The 16,098-nt window shown below is 37.5% G+C and overlaps 1 protein-coding gene across 1 annotated transcript in view; it reads right to left on the minus strand.

The window, feature by feature from the left end:
• Positions 1-9,413: 9,413 nt before the first annotated feature.
• METRNL (meteorin like, glial cell differentiation regulator) overlaps positions 9,414-16,098 on the minus strand; it is a 33,763-nt gene continuing 27,078 nt past the window's right edge. Inside the window, exons 3-4 of the mRNA XM_026702133.2 lie at positions 13,702-13,761; positions 9,414-10,507 (exon numbers count right to left, since the gene is read on the minus strand). Coding sequence (XP_026557918.1) covers positions 10,191-10,507; positions 13,702-13,761 — 377 coding nt within the window. The 3' untranslated portion in view covers positions 9,414-10,190. The remainder of the gene's footprint in view (positions 10,508-13,701; positions 13,762-16,098) is intronic.

Consider the following 16,098-nt stretch of genomic DNA (forward strand, 5'->3'; position numbering starts at 1 on the left):
TTTCCTGTGCTACATTTCTGTGTCATATACTGGAGTGGGAAATTTGTGGCTCTCCAGATGTAGCAGGATTATAACTTCCAGAGATCTCAGCTAGCATGACTAATGGTCAATAATGCTGGGAAATGTAATTCAGTAACATACAAGGACCAGAAATTTCTCACAAAACTCTATATACTATTCACATAAGTTGGTTAACTACCTCCTTTCCATGGGTCTGACCTGCTCTCCTAGTGGAAGAATTTGCCTGTAAAATTTCTTTTATGATCTCAACACCATTTCTTCACATGGAAAGGGCTTGTTAACTGTTTTCTAACTCTCCAGAGAGCTACATAATACTGAAGAAGACCAAAAATCTCTAGATGAAACAGCTCATGCCCATATTGAAATCCATGTGCTATCCACAGTGCTGCACCCAGCTAATTCTGTTTGGTCTTTTCTTGTCTTAGAGATCCATGTCTTGTCATGTCTACATCATTAGCCAAGTCAATCTTCTCCTCGCCTTCATTCTACTGTGATTTATATGCAGCATTTCTCATTTTCCAAAATAAAACAAGGTGGCTTCTGCAAGTCTTCAAAATCAAAAAGAGAATTTAGTACTCTGATTCACCTATTTGTTTTAGGGCATATTACCTCTTTCATGCTCCAAACATGACTTACCCAATCATTAAAGTTAATCTAAGATAGGTGGCTATACTATGTATACTATTTATACAGGAATGCGGTGGCTCAGTGGCTAAGATGCTGAGCTTGTCGATCAGAAAGATTGGCAGTTTGGCAGTTCAAATCCCTAGCACTGCATAACCGAGTGAGCTCCTGTTACTTGTCCCAGCTTCTGCCAACCTAGCAGTTCAAAAGCATGAAAAAATGCAAGAAGAAAAATAGGGACAACTTTGATGGTAAGGTAGCAGCCCACCAAAGTTGTCCCTATTTTTCTACTTGCACCTTCTGTATTTAATCATGCCGGCCACATGACCATGAAGATGTCTTCGGACAGTGCTGGCTCTTTGGCTTTGTAACAGAGATGAGCACCACCCGCTAGAGCCAGAAACGACTAGCAGGTTTGTGCAAGAGGAACCTTTACCTTTACTATGTATACTTATTCTATCTGCAGTTTGGAACATTATCAACCCACTTTTTGCAACATTTTAAAAGGGCAACATGTTTTTAATAGCAAAACTTTTAGGAATTATAGCCCATTTTATCATATCTTCTTATGGTTGGTTTTGGTCACTTTGAGTTTTAAATCCTTACATCATTATCTATTGCAATTCTTTGAAACAGTTGCTTGAAAAGTGCAGTGATGATGTAGGGAACATACCAGGATCATTCCTGCTTCTCTGAAAGCAATAAAAAATTGAAAATTCAATATGTAGTGCAGCTCCGTTCATTTAATTGACATTTGTTTCCTCTATAGAATATGATGTTCTTACACAAGCAATGTGACTCGGCCAGCCTAACTTTATGAATGCTTTTTTTTGTCCCACGTTTTCTCTTGAGAACATGAAACTCTACTCAACAGGAAATATGTGGTTTGAGATGAAAGAGAATGGATGAGCTACAGTGGGCTTTGAAATCAAATGAGGACTCGAACATGGGATTTTCCAAGCTAGGTTTATCACTTGGGACCACTATGCTACACTGGCCTTATCTAATAATCTAGCATCTTGCAAGGAAATCTAATCCCTGAAATCGCTGCAGAGAACTAGGCTCTTTTCAATATTTAATATTTCCCCTGTGTACTCTTCCTGTAAGCTCATCCACATAGGGGTATCCACATACACATATACTTATAAAATCTTGTTTAGGATTTGATGTCAAGAAATCATGTTCATTATAATGTCCACATCTTGTGTATTTTTGAGTTCCAGATTTAATCACTGCACTTACCCTGGGGATCAGCATATCCTAAGAAAGTTACCTGACCCCGATTTTTATTTTCATATTAAAAAGTTGGTCTCAAAGTTGCTTTTTTTTTTTTCTTCAAAAGGCAACTGGACTGTTTTTACCTAGAGGGAGAAGAAAACATTTTCATTCTCATCCCAAAGCTTCATCGGTTCTGATGACAGGGCTTCTTGACGAAGCTTCATGGATGAGAAGCTAAATGTTTTCTTCTTCTTCCTCAAGGAAAAAACAAACCAGTTGCTTTTTGAAGAAAAAAGCACCTTTGAGGCAAATATGACCTTGTTGACTGATAATCTCCAGACATTAAAAGCTTGGCTTTTCTCTGGGCCCTGTGACAGGAAGCCTATTGGGGGTGGGGATGTAATGTGGATATGTGGACTGTCTAATGTACTCAGTTTCTCTTTTCTTTATTGGTATTTTCAACTTGCTATTTTTCATCCAAAGACAAATATCATGAGGGTAGTCATACAAATGAAATGAAATAATGAAACAAAACAAAATGAAACAAATGAATGAATGAATGAATGAATGAATGAATGAATGAATGAATGAATGCACTTAGATGCTGAAGCAATCTGCCACCCTTATATAAACTGGTGTGTTTGCAATTGTAGCAAAACTAGTGTGTGATGATTCCCCTGAGAATTTGAATTGCACACACTAGGAACCGAAAGGATAGTAATGAATTACTTACTTTCTATGAATTAAAATAGTCTTTCTGCACAAGCAAGTTTCCTTATACAGATTTCTGTTAAAAAGAGGAAAGAAAGAAAAAAAGAACCCACATACCAATCTCATTATAACCAACCCATAATAGTGGGAAGGATCAAAAAGAAAAAAAAATTGATTATATTGGTAGAAACTCAAACTTTGAAAATACATTATATCTGCTTCCTTGTAAGACTTTAATCCACCTTCTGACCAAGGAAAACTTTTTCAGCTTCAAAGATGAAATCATATCGATGTTCCATCCGGTGATTTCTATAGAAACTCTAAAAATGTATCAAGAGTATGTGAGCAATCATGAGTTAAACAGAATTTTTTATCTTAGATTTTTTTAAAAAAACTACTTTCAGGTCAGAGTCCCCCAAAATCATTGTCTCAGCACTTTTGCATAACAGTTAATGACCATTTTTAGTGTAATCATAGGTGCACTTACCTTTGAAAAAACTATGGTCCTCAGGGAAATTTCCTTCTGTAAGTGTGTGATAGGATCAATATAGTACATTATTGTATTGCAAAATGTCCTGTGAAAATTTGGTTTTGAAATACAAATACAATAGAATGCTTCTATTGGCTAAGTGTGATTGGACACACAAGGAATTTGTCTTGGTGTAAATGCTCTCTGTATACATAAAAGAAAAGATACATTCATCAAGAATCATAAGATACTATACTTAATAATAACAGTCATAAGGTACAATAAGCAATCAAATCATACTAGGAAACAGTCAATATAAATCATAAGGATACAAGTGACAAAGTTACAGTCATACAGTCACAAGTTGCAGGGGAAGGGTGGTAAGGAGTGATGAGAAGATTAACAGTAATAGTAGTGCAGACTTTGTAAATAGTTGGACAGTGTTGAGGGGATTATTTGTTTAGCAGAGTGATGGCATTCTGAAAAAACTGTCCTTGTGTCTAGTTGTTTTTGTGTTCCTAGCATAGTTTTGAGGAAAGAGTTGAAACAGTTTATGTCTGGGATGTGAGGTGTCTGTAAATATTTTCACAGCCCTCTTTTTGACTTGTGCAGTATACAGGTCCTCGATTGAAGGCAGGTTGGTAGTAATTGTTTTTTCTGTAGTCCTAATTATCCTCTGAAGTCTGTGTCTCTTCTGTTGGGTTGAAGAACCAAACCAGTAAATGCATTATAAATATTTTTTTAAAGCAGGCAATGGATGGATTTTCGTGATTGCTTTGCTATAAAGGGATTCAGGTCCGTATTAGGTTGAGGACATTAAAAGTAGGGACTCTCAGCCTTAGTAATTGTTCTCAAATAGACAAGTTGGATTTCCTTACTTTAATACTGCAAACCCCTCCCAATTCATTTTACAAACATATATATCTGGAAGATCCCAGTGTCAACTTCCGAAATGGCGTCAGTCGAAGCCATGCTTATCTGTGCTGTTTCTTAGTTGTCACACATGTGGAGTGGAAAGTGGGCCAGCAAGAGAGATGAGGGATGAAACACAGAGGGGTTTGAGGAGTAGGGTGTATTGCCTAGCTGAACGTAATAGTGACCAGTTCCAGCACAGAGAGCAAGGTCATAATGCCAAACAGCTGCTGGTATCGAAGGAGACATTGTTATTGATTAACCTATGTGACCAAGAACATCTAGAAGGGACGGGGAGTTGCAAGCCTTGTTATGTTACTGAAGGATGGAAATCCTGTAGAGCTATGGTAGCTTCACTTCACTAAATGAAGTGCCAAGCCTATGTACTCAGTAAAGGGTCTTTTGAATCTACCTGGTACATAAGAGTCCTGATTGAATTGGATACATTGCTTAGAACAGTGACACCCAGGTTCGGAAAGCCTAATCTAAATGCTTCTATTAAAATAGCATGTATAATTTATTTCTAAAATCCATTTGCCTAATTGTTGATATCAAATTTTTTTGAATGGATGGATTGCTTTTAAGAGATCGCATAGATAGATAGATAGATAGATAGATAGATAGATAGATAGATAGATAGATATCCTATGGATGCCTATCCTCTATCATTCAGCAGTGTCTTATTTCCCAACCAATTACCAACGTGATAGGTCATTCCATTACTTGCTGGAAGAGAAAGGTTTGCCCACCAACTATCAGAAGTAACAGGGACTCTTCTCTCAAACTGATGCTCTTGCTCTTGATCTCAATTATGAGTGGACTGGAAATCTGATTGCCTCATGCTTTTCTAGGACATTGTATGGAACATTTTGTTACAATGAATAGATGAGCTCTTCTTGGATAGAGGCCAGTTTGCACAAGTTGTTTGCATGAAAACTGATCCTGTTACAAAGAAAAAAAGCCTACCCTAACAAGTAGTTACAATATCAAAATAATAGTAATACAATGGTATGCTCCAAAGTTACCACAGGACGATGTTATTTGCCACACCCTTATCATTCCAGCTCAAGGTGTACACACCTCTGCCAATCCGAACAGCCCACTCTTGAAACTTCTAATCAAAGAGATTAGAAATTAAGAAGTTTCTTCCTTTGAAACATGATTTATGGGTAAGCCATATTGAATGAGTTATTATTTGCAAGGATAATTCTTCTTTCAGCCTAGGATTTCCAGTGAAGATATTAACTTGTCTTCCATGGAGATTAAACTGATATAAAGTAGTCCTACATTTAATATATTCTTCTTGGATTGATGGGTAATAACAGCTTCTCTCCAGCTGTAGAAAAGTCCCCAACCACCCCAGGAAAGGTAAGGACAAGTCAAACTCATCTCGCCTTGTGTCAGAAATGCAGAAACGTGGGAATTTATTAATTTAAATTTAAATAGATTAAAATTTTTAATACAACATAAATTTATACAGTTCTAGCCCAATGCTGGGCCACATTGATGGTAAGGATATTTCAAACCAGCAAGTCATTCTATATGCATCAGTCCCAGGGGGCCCTGTAAAAGATGGATAGTTGTTTGAATAGTGCCATATTTACAGTATATATCCTTGTCCTCTGTGTTCTAGGCAAAACACTGTGCAGTCTGTTTAAAGATCTCCAAATTGTCCATTCCTCCTCTGAGCCTCCGGGCAACTCCTCAGTCGGTTCTATCCAATTAAGAAGATGTTTAACTAGAATTTTCTATCTTTGTAATTGTTCTTTTTGAACATCCCCTTATCTTTGAGGTGTTTTGTGGTGTAACCATCTCAAGTTCCTTCTTGATTTCAATCTTTTTGTAGGGGGTACTTGGCCAATAATTGGTTTGCTGGATGATGTAATACCTTTCCATAATCCATGTTTTGTGACTTATATAGGAAACCAGCTTGTTGAAGAATAGTGCCTGGCAGGGTCATTTTGCCAAGATATATAGTTTGTCAACTATATATGGGGAGGAATGCAGGAATGCGGCATGTATCCTAAACATCCTATCCACCTGTGTAAGGTGTGCAAACTGGCCCCAAACAGGGCAGGTGTATTCTCCCACCGAGTAACACAATACAAGGGTGGCCATTCAAAGAGTAATGGTGTGGGTACCCCAAAGAGTTCCAGCTAGCATTCTGAGGAGATTATTACAGGTAGATATATTGTTATAAATTGCAACAACGTCTTTAAAGGTTAATGTTTGGTCCAATGTAGCACCAAGGTAATGTGGCTTTTTATAATGTGCCACTCCATCCCAGATAATATTGAGCCTCCATCTGGCCTGCCTGTTTTGGGGGATGGAATGCACAGTCATTTCTTGATTTTCGGTAGTTAGGTTTTAGCCCATTCTCATTGTAGTATTCTGACATATTCTTAAGAGCCAGAAGTTAGTTCCCTGAGCAGTAGGTGCCAAATCATCAGCACAAATGAAAGACAATGTATCAGGACCAATAGGTTGATCATTGGTGTGTATATGGAATAACAGAGGGCAAGAACATTCCTCTGTGGAAGGCCATGTTACTAGGCTCTCCAAAAGTTCTTTTTTCCCTAGAAGGTAATGAAAAATAATCAATACATTTAATCAGAGCAAGATCATGGGCGATATTATATAATTCCAAGAGAAACTTTCTGTGATCATGTCATAGGCCCCAGATAAATCCAGAAAAGAAGCTCCCATGATTAGACCTAACTGAAAGCCATCCTCTTGTGTGCTGGATGAGTTTAAATATCTGGCCTGTGAGGAAACCAGCTTATTGAGGAATAAGAGTTGGTTCAATGACAGGAAATATTTTATTTAATAGAACTCTCTCATAGAGTTTGAAGGAATGGCAAAGGAGGGAAATTGAACAAAAAAATCTGTGGGTCGTTCAGTTCTTTTCTGGGTTTCAGAAGTGCAATAAGCTGGGCTTCCCTCCAAATCTTCAGAATATAATTTGAGGCCACACATACATTAAAAAGTGATAACCACCATTGCTTGGCAAAATCTTTATTTGTTCAATATGAATATCATTTAATCCCACAGCTTTATCATTCTTCATATCATGAATTGCTGTTTCTAGTTCTTCTCTATCAGAGTGAGGTCAATATACTAGCCTCCTCTTCCACTGCCCTTAGGAAGCTGTCACATCAAGCTGACAAGTCAGGATCCTAAAGGCTATAGTTGAAAATTTTAGTTATGATTTTTATTTTCCCAACATTTCCCATTATCAATACTATAGATATTCAAACTTAGAAAGCTCAGACACGCTAACATTTTTGCTTTAAATTAATTCATTGCAATTGCATCATTCAAACGCATATTGCTGTTTTTGAAACAATCAGCTTCAACTTTCAAAGGGATCTTTAAAATATTTTTAAGGGAAAAAAAAACCTTGAGTCTTAAAATGCTGCCAAATTTTAAAAGCCATATAATATAATATTAGCTTTAGTATGAAGGAAAATGGCAATTCATGAGATACATAAAGTTTCCTAGTTCATAGCAAGAAAGTTGGCTCTCCACTTCAATTTACAACTCACCATCCTTTCTTTTCAACTAATCTGACAGCCTTTCAAAGAAACGGCTTTAGCCACAGGTTAAGTTTGACAACACAACATAAAGCCAGAGAGTAGCATCACTGGCCATCCGGTGTGGCCCATCATCAAGATCATTACTATGATATTTCACTTAAAGACTTTTTGTTGTTAAAAAATGGGTTGTGTATTAAATTACTGTTGTCGACTCCTCCCTTATAGAGTTTTTAATTTTTATGAGTGCACCTGCCAGTATTGAGATAATAAGCATGTAGCAATGCATGTCAGCAATTTTGAAAACTTCCCACACAAAAGAGAACTTGCCATATGGCAAAGCCAAAGATGTAGGGAGGACAAAGAACTTAGAATAGAGCTAGAAAGGGAGTGATCAGCGTGGCTGGTAACTTCAAGAGAAAAGCCAGACTCCAACCAGTATTTAAAGGACAAACATAGATGCTTCATGGACATGCTGGGAAGGCATAAATTAACTTTAGAATATGGGGATATAATCAGAAGAAATTTTCCTTCAGAAGAAACCTGAAAGGCCTGGAGACTTATTGAGGAAACTGATTTAAATAAGGTCCCAAGAGGGAAAGAGATGCGACATTGTGAGTGCTTGGGTACCAGTCAAAAAAGCTTTTATTTGCCTTGGCAGGACATAAAAGAATAACAACAACAATGCAGTGTGCTATTATTGAGTGTTTATTGTTGATTTTATTGCAATTTTCAATTTGCAACTATTGTAATAGACATATTTTAATCTGTTGCAAGTTAATTTGGGAGATATAGTTTGGTGTGTAGTGATTAGGGCAGCAGGTTGGACACTGGGAGTTCACGGAGTTCTAGTCCACTTTAGGCACAAAGCAGCTTGGTGACCTTGGGCCAGTCACACAGTCTCAGCACTCAGAAGAAGGAGACAAAAGCAAACCACTTCTGACATCTTGCCAAGAAAACTGCAGGGATTTTACCAGACAGTTGCCAGGAGTCAATGCTGAACTTGAAGGTGCACAAAGTAAATCTGGAGATCCATTTGATCAAAAGTGGAGTATATACATTTATAAAAGGGTCAAATGGAAGTACCTGAATATTTGGACTCAATATATATATTACTGTATAAGTAAAAATGAAAAAAGTATGCAGAAAAACCTTTTGAGTTGTTATTCTATAGCAACACCACTTTACATCAATTAGAATAGAATAGAATTCTTTATTGGACAAGTGTGATTGGACACATAAGGAATTATTGGCTTTATAATGTACAAAGGCTATCCCAGGCCTTCGAAGTGGTTGTGGAATGCTAAATAATCAATTTCCTTACTATTGTTTTATATAATCGCTGCAAATTTTTTTAGTCCTCATAATAAACACCAAAAGCCGAGAATGTGAATGACTGGCGTGGAAGAATATTAACGAAGATAACTGAACTGAGAATAAATGGAAATTCAATTCCCAATGAAAAAGTAGTAATAACTATATATCAGGCACGAGTGGATTGTACTAAGACATCTCCATTATATTAAATTTGTATTTCATTCCACTGTGGATGCTCACGTATTTCAATTGTCATTAATTTCTACATTGTAGAAATTATTTTATGAAATATTAAGCCTCATTTATAAACAAGAAGGTAAATTCTGTAAATGAAGAGCAATAACAGAAAAACACTCTTTAATTGCCCAGATTTGACCAAAGCTAGTATGGTGTAGTGACTAGAGTGTTACAATTCAAGATGCTATCAGCTTTTCAAATGCCTTCAGATAGAAGGCAAGTTTTCCAGTCCCTGGAAGGTGGTGCAAGTGTTTTACATAAACAAAATCTGCACTTAAAATAGCTTTTTTGCCACCTTGGTGCAGATACCAATCAGTTAAATTTAAAAGTGCAGAAGGCAGAAGCAGCATGGGAATCACAACAACATTGGCTCAAATCCAGGAACATTTTATTTCTCTGGAATGGAAACAACTCATCCACTCTGAACATAAACTGCAGGTGGTAATTGTACATTCTCTCTCTTTAAAAAAGAAAAGCAAGTGTTTAATTCCATAAGTTCCTGTCATAAGAAACCACCTTTTAAAAAAAATGTACAACTTTTTTTTCCTTTCCTTTTTTCTTTTTAAACAAAGCATCAATGTTAAAATGGGTTCACCGGCTTCTACCACATTGTCGTCTGTGTATACCATGCAAAATGCTACATCTGCTTAACACATTTTACACATTAGCATTACAAAAGATTCAAAGGTTCATTGGTTGATTGATATTTTTAAGACATGGATTGTGACACATTTCGTTCCTCCCCACCCCTGGGAACTTATAAAAATAATTTAGTTCAAATGGACTAAATATGGGACTGTGTTCTAGCTTTGTACTTCAGTCAATTCCATAAGCAAGCCAAGCCATTGGCCGCGAAGACCAGCTTGTGTGGTTCTTATAGTCGTAAGGTCATAGGGTTAGAAGTACCTCGGGATTTGTAAGAAGTCCAGCCTCCAAGCAGCAATAAGGAGTCTCTAGACTTCAATGATCCACCATACTCAATGCTCATCCAGTGTCCTCTTACAGATCTCTTTAAAGGAGAATATTTTGTTCCTGACATCAGATGGTTCCTCTCTGTTATTAGTTCCATTTAAATCAGCAGATCTGCAGCAACTAAGAATTAGTTCTGGCTGAGCTCTAAGAGTAACCTACAGCTGAAGAACATCGTTTCAGTCTGGGCCAATTTCACATGGATTTAGTCCTTTGTCCTTGGCTTCTTTGTACATCCTTTGGAAGTCTTTGAAACGTGGGGCACAGCCTAACCTGACCTCCCCAAAGTGCATACTGCCTGTGAAGAGGAAGTCTCCCTCTCCTGGTTTTACCCCACATTGAAGCAGAGTCTTGATCTGTCCTTGCCACCGACCGTTCTCCTCAGCAGAGTTGAAGATCCTTGTTTTCTGCCGGTAGATTCTGTTGATGTTTATACTTATAACAGAATCTTGCTGATCCTCCTCATTGATTACACTTTGGATAGTACCTCTGACAACTAGGAAGAAACACAAGCAAAAAAAAAAAAAAACCACACAATTAGATACAGAGCTACCCTGATATCTACTTTTATGTGAGCATTTATCATTGTCTTTAACAGATATGGGATTCTGGTTAACAAAATATTTACTCAGTGGGATCCTGGAAGAAAAAGAATAGCAGGATCAGATGTTAAGATTCCTACCTGAAAATAAGCAAATGCTGTTGTGTTCTTAAAATTAAATTCAAAATTAAATACACCATTTATGCATTAAATTATACATTACTGCATTGAAACCTTAAGTTCTGTACATATGATTCTAAGTTTATGCACATAGAGTAATATTTTGAAAGGTTTTGTTCCCTGTTTCAGGTACCTAAAACACATCCAGGAAAAGCAATTTTATAGTTTTATATGAGTACCTCTTCAGCTTCAGCACATTGTTTGTTATTAATGACTCCCCAAACTACAACGTATTAAAATGAAAAACAAAGATGATGCAAAATTGGATTAAGAAGTCTGTTTTAAATCAATTTTTCAAAACTAAACAAAAACGAATAATGTTGCCAAAAATATTGCATTCCGAATATATGAGTTCCTAACTCTCATAATCTCCAGCCAAGATCTATCTTACAGTAATGCACCGAACCAAAGTTTAACTAGCTTCATACGTAAATATCATTAGATATTTCAGAGAATGTTAAAAAGTTAATAATTAGTGCTGATTTGTAACCTGATGTCCAGATCACAATTTTTGAAATGTAATATTCCTATAGCAGCTTTCCTCAATGTATTTAACTCTAGGTGTCCTGGGTTACTACTCTCCCAAATCAACCAGATTGAGAGCAAATGTGAGACATCAGTTTGGGAAGCAAGGGACACAATGGCTCAACAGTTAAAGACACTGAGCTTGTCAGCTGGAAGGCTGACAGAGACCCGAGCACTGTGTGACAGGGTGAGCTCTTGTTACTTGTCCCAGCTCCTGCCCACCTAGCAGTTCAAAAACATGCAAATGCAAGTATGTAAATAGGTACCACTTTGAGGGGAAGGTAACAGTGTTCTATGTGCCAGATGACCATAAACATCTTGGACAACACTGGCTCCCTCTGCTAAGAACAAAGAGGAGCACCACTCCCTAGAGTCAAAAACAACCAGACAGGGAAAGTTTTACTTTTACCAGTTTGGGAATTGTTCTGGTATGGCTATCTAATAAGACTTAATATTGATGTTTGGTATGCATCAATCTTCCAATGTAAGTCAAATTATCTCTTCAGTGGAAAACCAGAAAAATATTGGGAAATTTGGCTCTTTTAGGAATTGTCAATTGTTAAATCATCAGAAAAGAAATATATCATAAACTACCCTTCTTCATTTTTTTGCTAACCAGGTATGTTGGACTACAATTCTGACAAAAGCTGGAAATTTTGGGAAGTGCTAGTCCAACAGATTTGAAGGATTCACAATTGAGAAAGGCTATGATCCATGTTTAATCTACTAAGGCCTACTGCAATCATCTTGGGGTTTAGAGCCACATCAGTTCTTGATTTCAGTTGTGTCTAAAACAACATTCAATCTATCCACTACAAAAGATCACAAAATAGGGAAACGAGTATTTTCTTCATTAAATGTTCAATCTATGCACTGCAAACATTGACAAAATACAGAAACAAATATTTTCTTCATTTGCATAAAGTTAAGAATTCATCTGTGAAACAAGCATGAAGAAAGGAGCAGTGTTTAGCTTTTGGGAAGTTTCAGAATACAATTGCAAATATCCATGTGTAAAGGAACCTAAAAAAAACGAACCAAATCAAAACACCTGGAGGGGGCAAAACACCTGGAGAAGACCAGTTTGCCTATTAGTTAAACAGGATAAGCCTCACTATTAAAATAAATAAATGCCTACAACCAAACTTACCCTAGAAATTTAAATCACATTCTATTAATGGCCAGAAACATTTACATTGAATTCTTTGGCATTCTGCCCTGAAGAAACACACACAGCAAGCTACCACCTGTCTAGGCAATATTTTCCATCAAGACGGAGCAAGAGCAATCCCACCACAATGTCTGGGTGTTGCATCCTCCTCCCTGTTCAGAATATGCCCCTATTATATCCACAATACTAATAGACTGTATTTATATCTGCAGCACATGTCCAAGACCAGACATGCCCAGCTGTTTCATTACAACATTTACTTTGGATTCCAAGTGTGGGAAAATTTCTTTAATGCTATTTCACTACCATAAAGAGGAAAACAGTTACCCCACTGGTCATACTAAGGAAAACCACTTGTCTCTTTGGGGGCAGACGTAACAGAAAAAAGGATACCTTTTGCTGGCACAGATCACCGTGTTTATGTCTATTTGAGATCTGAGCATTTCAGGCAGGCAATCTTTGCAGGCAAAATGTACTTGGAGAAAAAAAAATACATAATTCTACTGGATCTCTGCTAAGCATACTGATAAAGTCTAACCGTATTGTAGCACTTTCTATCCAGAGAGTCTACAGAAGATTTCTATTGGATATCTACGTGTCAAACTATTTTTCTTAATGACTCAGAGAAGGTTATCTGAATTGACTCTGTTTTGCTTTCAGGTTTTATAAAACCCTTCTCCCCAAATGATATTTTTAAAAAGTAACCCTTAATGAAAAATTAATCATTTCATTCTGTACATTTTGAGAAATTCCTTCCTTTCTTATAGGTCAGGAATCCAGTAAAATAAAAGACCCTGTTGTAGTTATTTCCTACAGAACCAAGTATAAACTTCATCTTTAAAAGCAACAGCTTCCACAGAAACAGGGATTTAGTTTTTATCAAGGGTCTATTTAGAAACATCAAGAGGATAATTCCTATTACTCGCTGCTAAAAACCTTTGAACTTCCACCACTATTACCACAGCCCGTCTCTTTCTTTGTCCGTGGTAGAAAAGAACTAGCCAAACACAATGATTTAATTGAAGCTCTTCAGAGCTAAAACCCCATAAAGGCTTTTCCTCCCTTGTCCCCTTTGTACTTCTTGGATACACTTTGTTTACTCCAAAATGAGCAGAAAAGGGCTCCCTTGTTGGTTACAATCTGGGGCTTTCAGTTTGTTCACTGTTTGGTGAAGTTTCTGTAGGCCAAATCCAGCAGATTATCACAAGGGAAGAATGGGATTTTACAGAACAATGGTGAACTCAGGAGTTATCCAGAAATCAAGGAAACTTACCAAAGTCACTGGAGCAGACAGCCAGGAGAACTTCCGTGTCACTGCAAGGTCGGCAGGGGGCTGAGAATGAAACAAAGAAGGGCATTTTAGTATCTCAAGAAGGATAAAAGTTCTACCCAGGAACATCTTAAAGGTCAACCATAATGCACCATTCAATTCAGTCAGCAAATGTGTAGTCTACTTCTTCAGAGCAATATTTTCTATGAAAATGTCCATATTCTGGACATTTCACGTAGCGTCATATCCAGAATATGACATTTGCTCTTACAATAATCCTTTGATATCTATCTATATTCTACATTGAACTGTATCTCCTGGCAGAAGAATTCCCTTAAATTGGCAGATATTAACTTGTCAGGATAAACTTTTAAAATGTAATTCCTCAAGATTCGGCACCCAAAAATTCCTGCAGATTACATATACATTCACAATTCAACATCTTTGATTCTAGGAATTTATTCCAATTATCAGAAATCGCAATAGGAAAAATTATTCCTCATTATGCCAACAAAACTGTTTAGTCCATTTAAAATAAGAACATAAATAAAGATGCAGCTGATAGCCATGCCTTAAGATGTAGTTGAGCCTAGAGGAGACTACAGAGAGGAAGTTTTTAAAAAGAGAGAGAGAGTCATCTAGGAAAGAGACAGCAGCTGTTTTGTGCCCTTACACAGTAGCCTTTATTCATCAGCAGTTGCACCACAAGGTTGTGGGACAAAGCCAGAGGCAGTCTACACCTGCATCCCTGGTTTGTGAAGCTAGGCAGAGGTCTGAAGGTCACACTATACATTAAAATACCATGTGCAGCTCCATGTTTTTCCCTTGGACTTTGTCTTAAGCTACAAAGTAAAGACTGTAGACCTGATACAGTTCAGTACCACCGCATAGTGGGACAGGGGGGTTAACCTCTCTTGCTTGGGCCACAGTTTCTCTGTGAACGCTGCCTCTTCCTTCAGCATAGTAATTAGTGACTGAAACTAAAGAACCCATTCATGCTTACTTTCTGGCTTAAAAAAGACCAGTCAGCATACATTTTATGCATTTCAAGCCTCTGAATCCTCTTCCCTTGTTGTGCTGCTTAAAGACTGTTGGCCTAGAAATCAGGAGCCTGTGAGTTCTAGTCCTGTTTTAGGCATGGAAGTTGGCTGGGTGACTTTAAGTTAGTCTTTCTTTCTTAGGCCACTTACATCAGAGAGTTGTTATGATGGGGACAAGAGGAAAGAATAGGAGATATAGTTCCTACCTTGACTTACATACATACATACATACATACATACATACATACATACATACATACAAACAAACATACAAACATACATAAAATAAAAGGTGGGATATTTAATTTATTTTTTATTTGTGTGTTTATTTAGCATATGACATATGGTGGGATAAAAATAAAAAAATAAACTCTGAGTTGTTACTGATTTCTCCTCATTTTTCTTCTTTAGGAAATCAACTTTGGCTCTCAATTTATCATACTCTATTAAATTATCTTGTGACCACTTCCTCCATTTTATTTTGGAAGATTTGGGGTGAGGGTAGAAATACAATATATTTTGTGAGAGTTTACAGTATATTTTTTCCTTCTGTTTGTCCCATTTGTAATGTGACCGTCAAACATGAATAACCAGATCCACATGTATAGATGTTGTGATTCGCTGGCAGCCGGTGCGGACAGCAGAGGTATTGGACAGTGAGGACGAAATGAACCAGTCAGGGAGTCTGGTGAGGACTTGGATGAGGGTCCTGCATCTGATGCAGGGATGGGGCCAGGACCATTTGAGAGTGAGGTGCTGCCTTCAGAGCTTTTGGAGTCTGGCAGCAGCAAAGCAGAGGGCCCCAGGGAGCCTCTTCCCAGTGCGCATGTATGCAGAGCTACTAGAAGGCGAGAGCAGAAGGGGCAACTCAGGAGTAAGGCTGGGAAGTGATTGCCCTTCCCATAAGGGATAAAATCCTCAGTGATGAAGAACTTTGCAGGAAGCAAAGCAGTTCAGTAATTTCCAAGTCCTTCTTGAAGCTCTGTACTCTGGTCGGTTTTTGTTGGGTTTTTGGATTGGTTTATGTTAAGCCTTAAGTGGGCTTCTGTTTTTTAGCAGCATTCTACAGCAATGAAACCTTATCTGGAGGAACTGTGCATAATTAGTTTTGGCTGGGAATGCAAGTAATTCCCAGCATCACATTAAAATAGGTTTTACTTTTAAAATCAGCTTGTGTTTTATTAAGTTTGATGAAGCCTGGGTCAGAACAGTAGAGCTCAAACTAGCTACTTTATTGTTCTCTGTTTATAGTACAAGAATCTTTCCAGACTGGCAGTTTTCTTATGGGAAAGACTAGAGAAGGCTCTAAGGCATTCAAAGGGAGGTGGGGTCAGACCCAGCCTTCTTGGGTTTCCTTGCT

Source organism: Pseudonaja textilis, chromosome 2 (assembly GCF_049901715.1).
Source record: "Pseudonaja textilis isolate UNSWEBS1 chromosome 2, rPseTex1.2, whole genome shotgun sequence".
In the NCBI taxonomy this organism is placed as follows: Eukaryota; Metazoa; Chordata; class Lepidosauria; order Squamata; family Elapidae; genus Pseudonaja; species Pseudonaja textilis.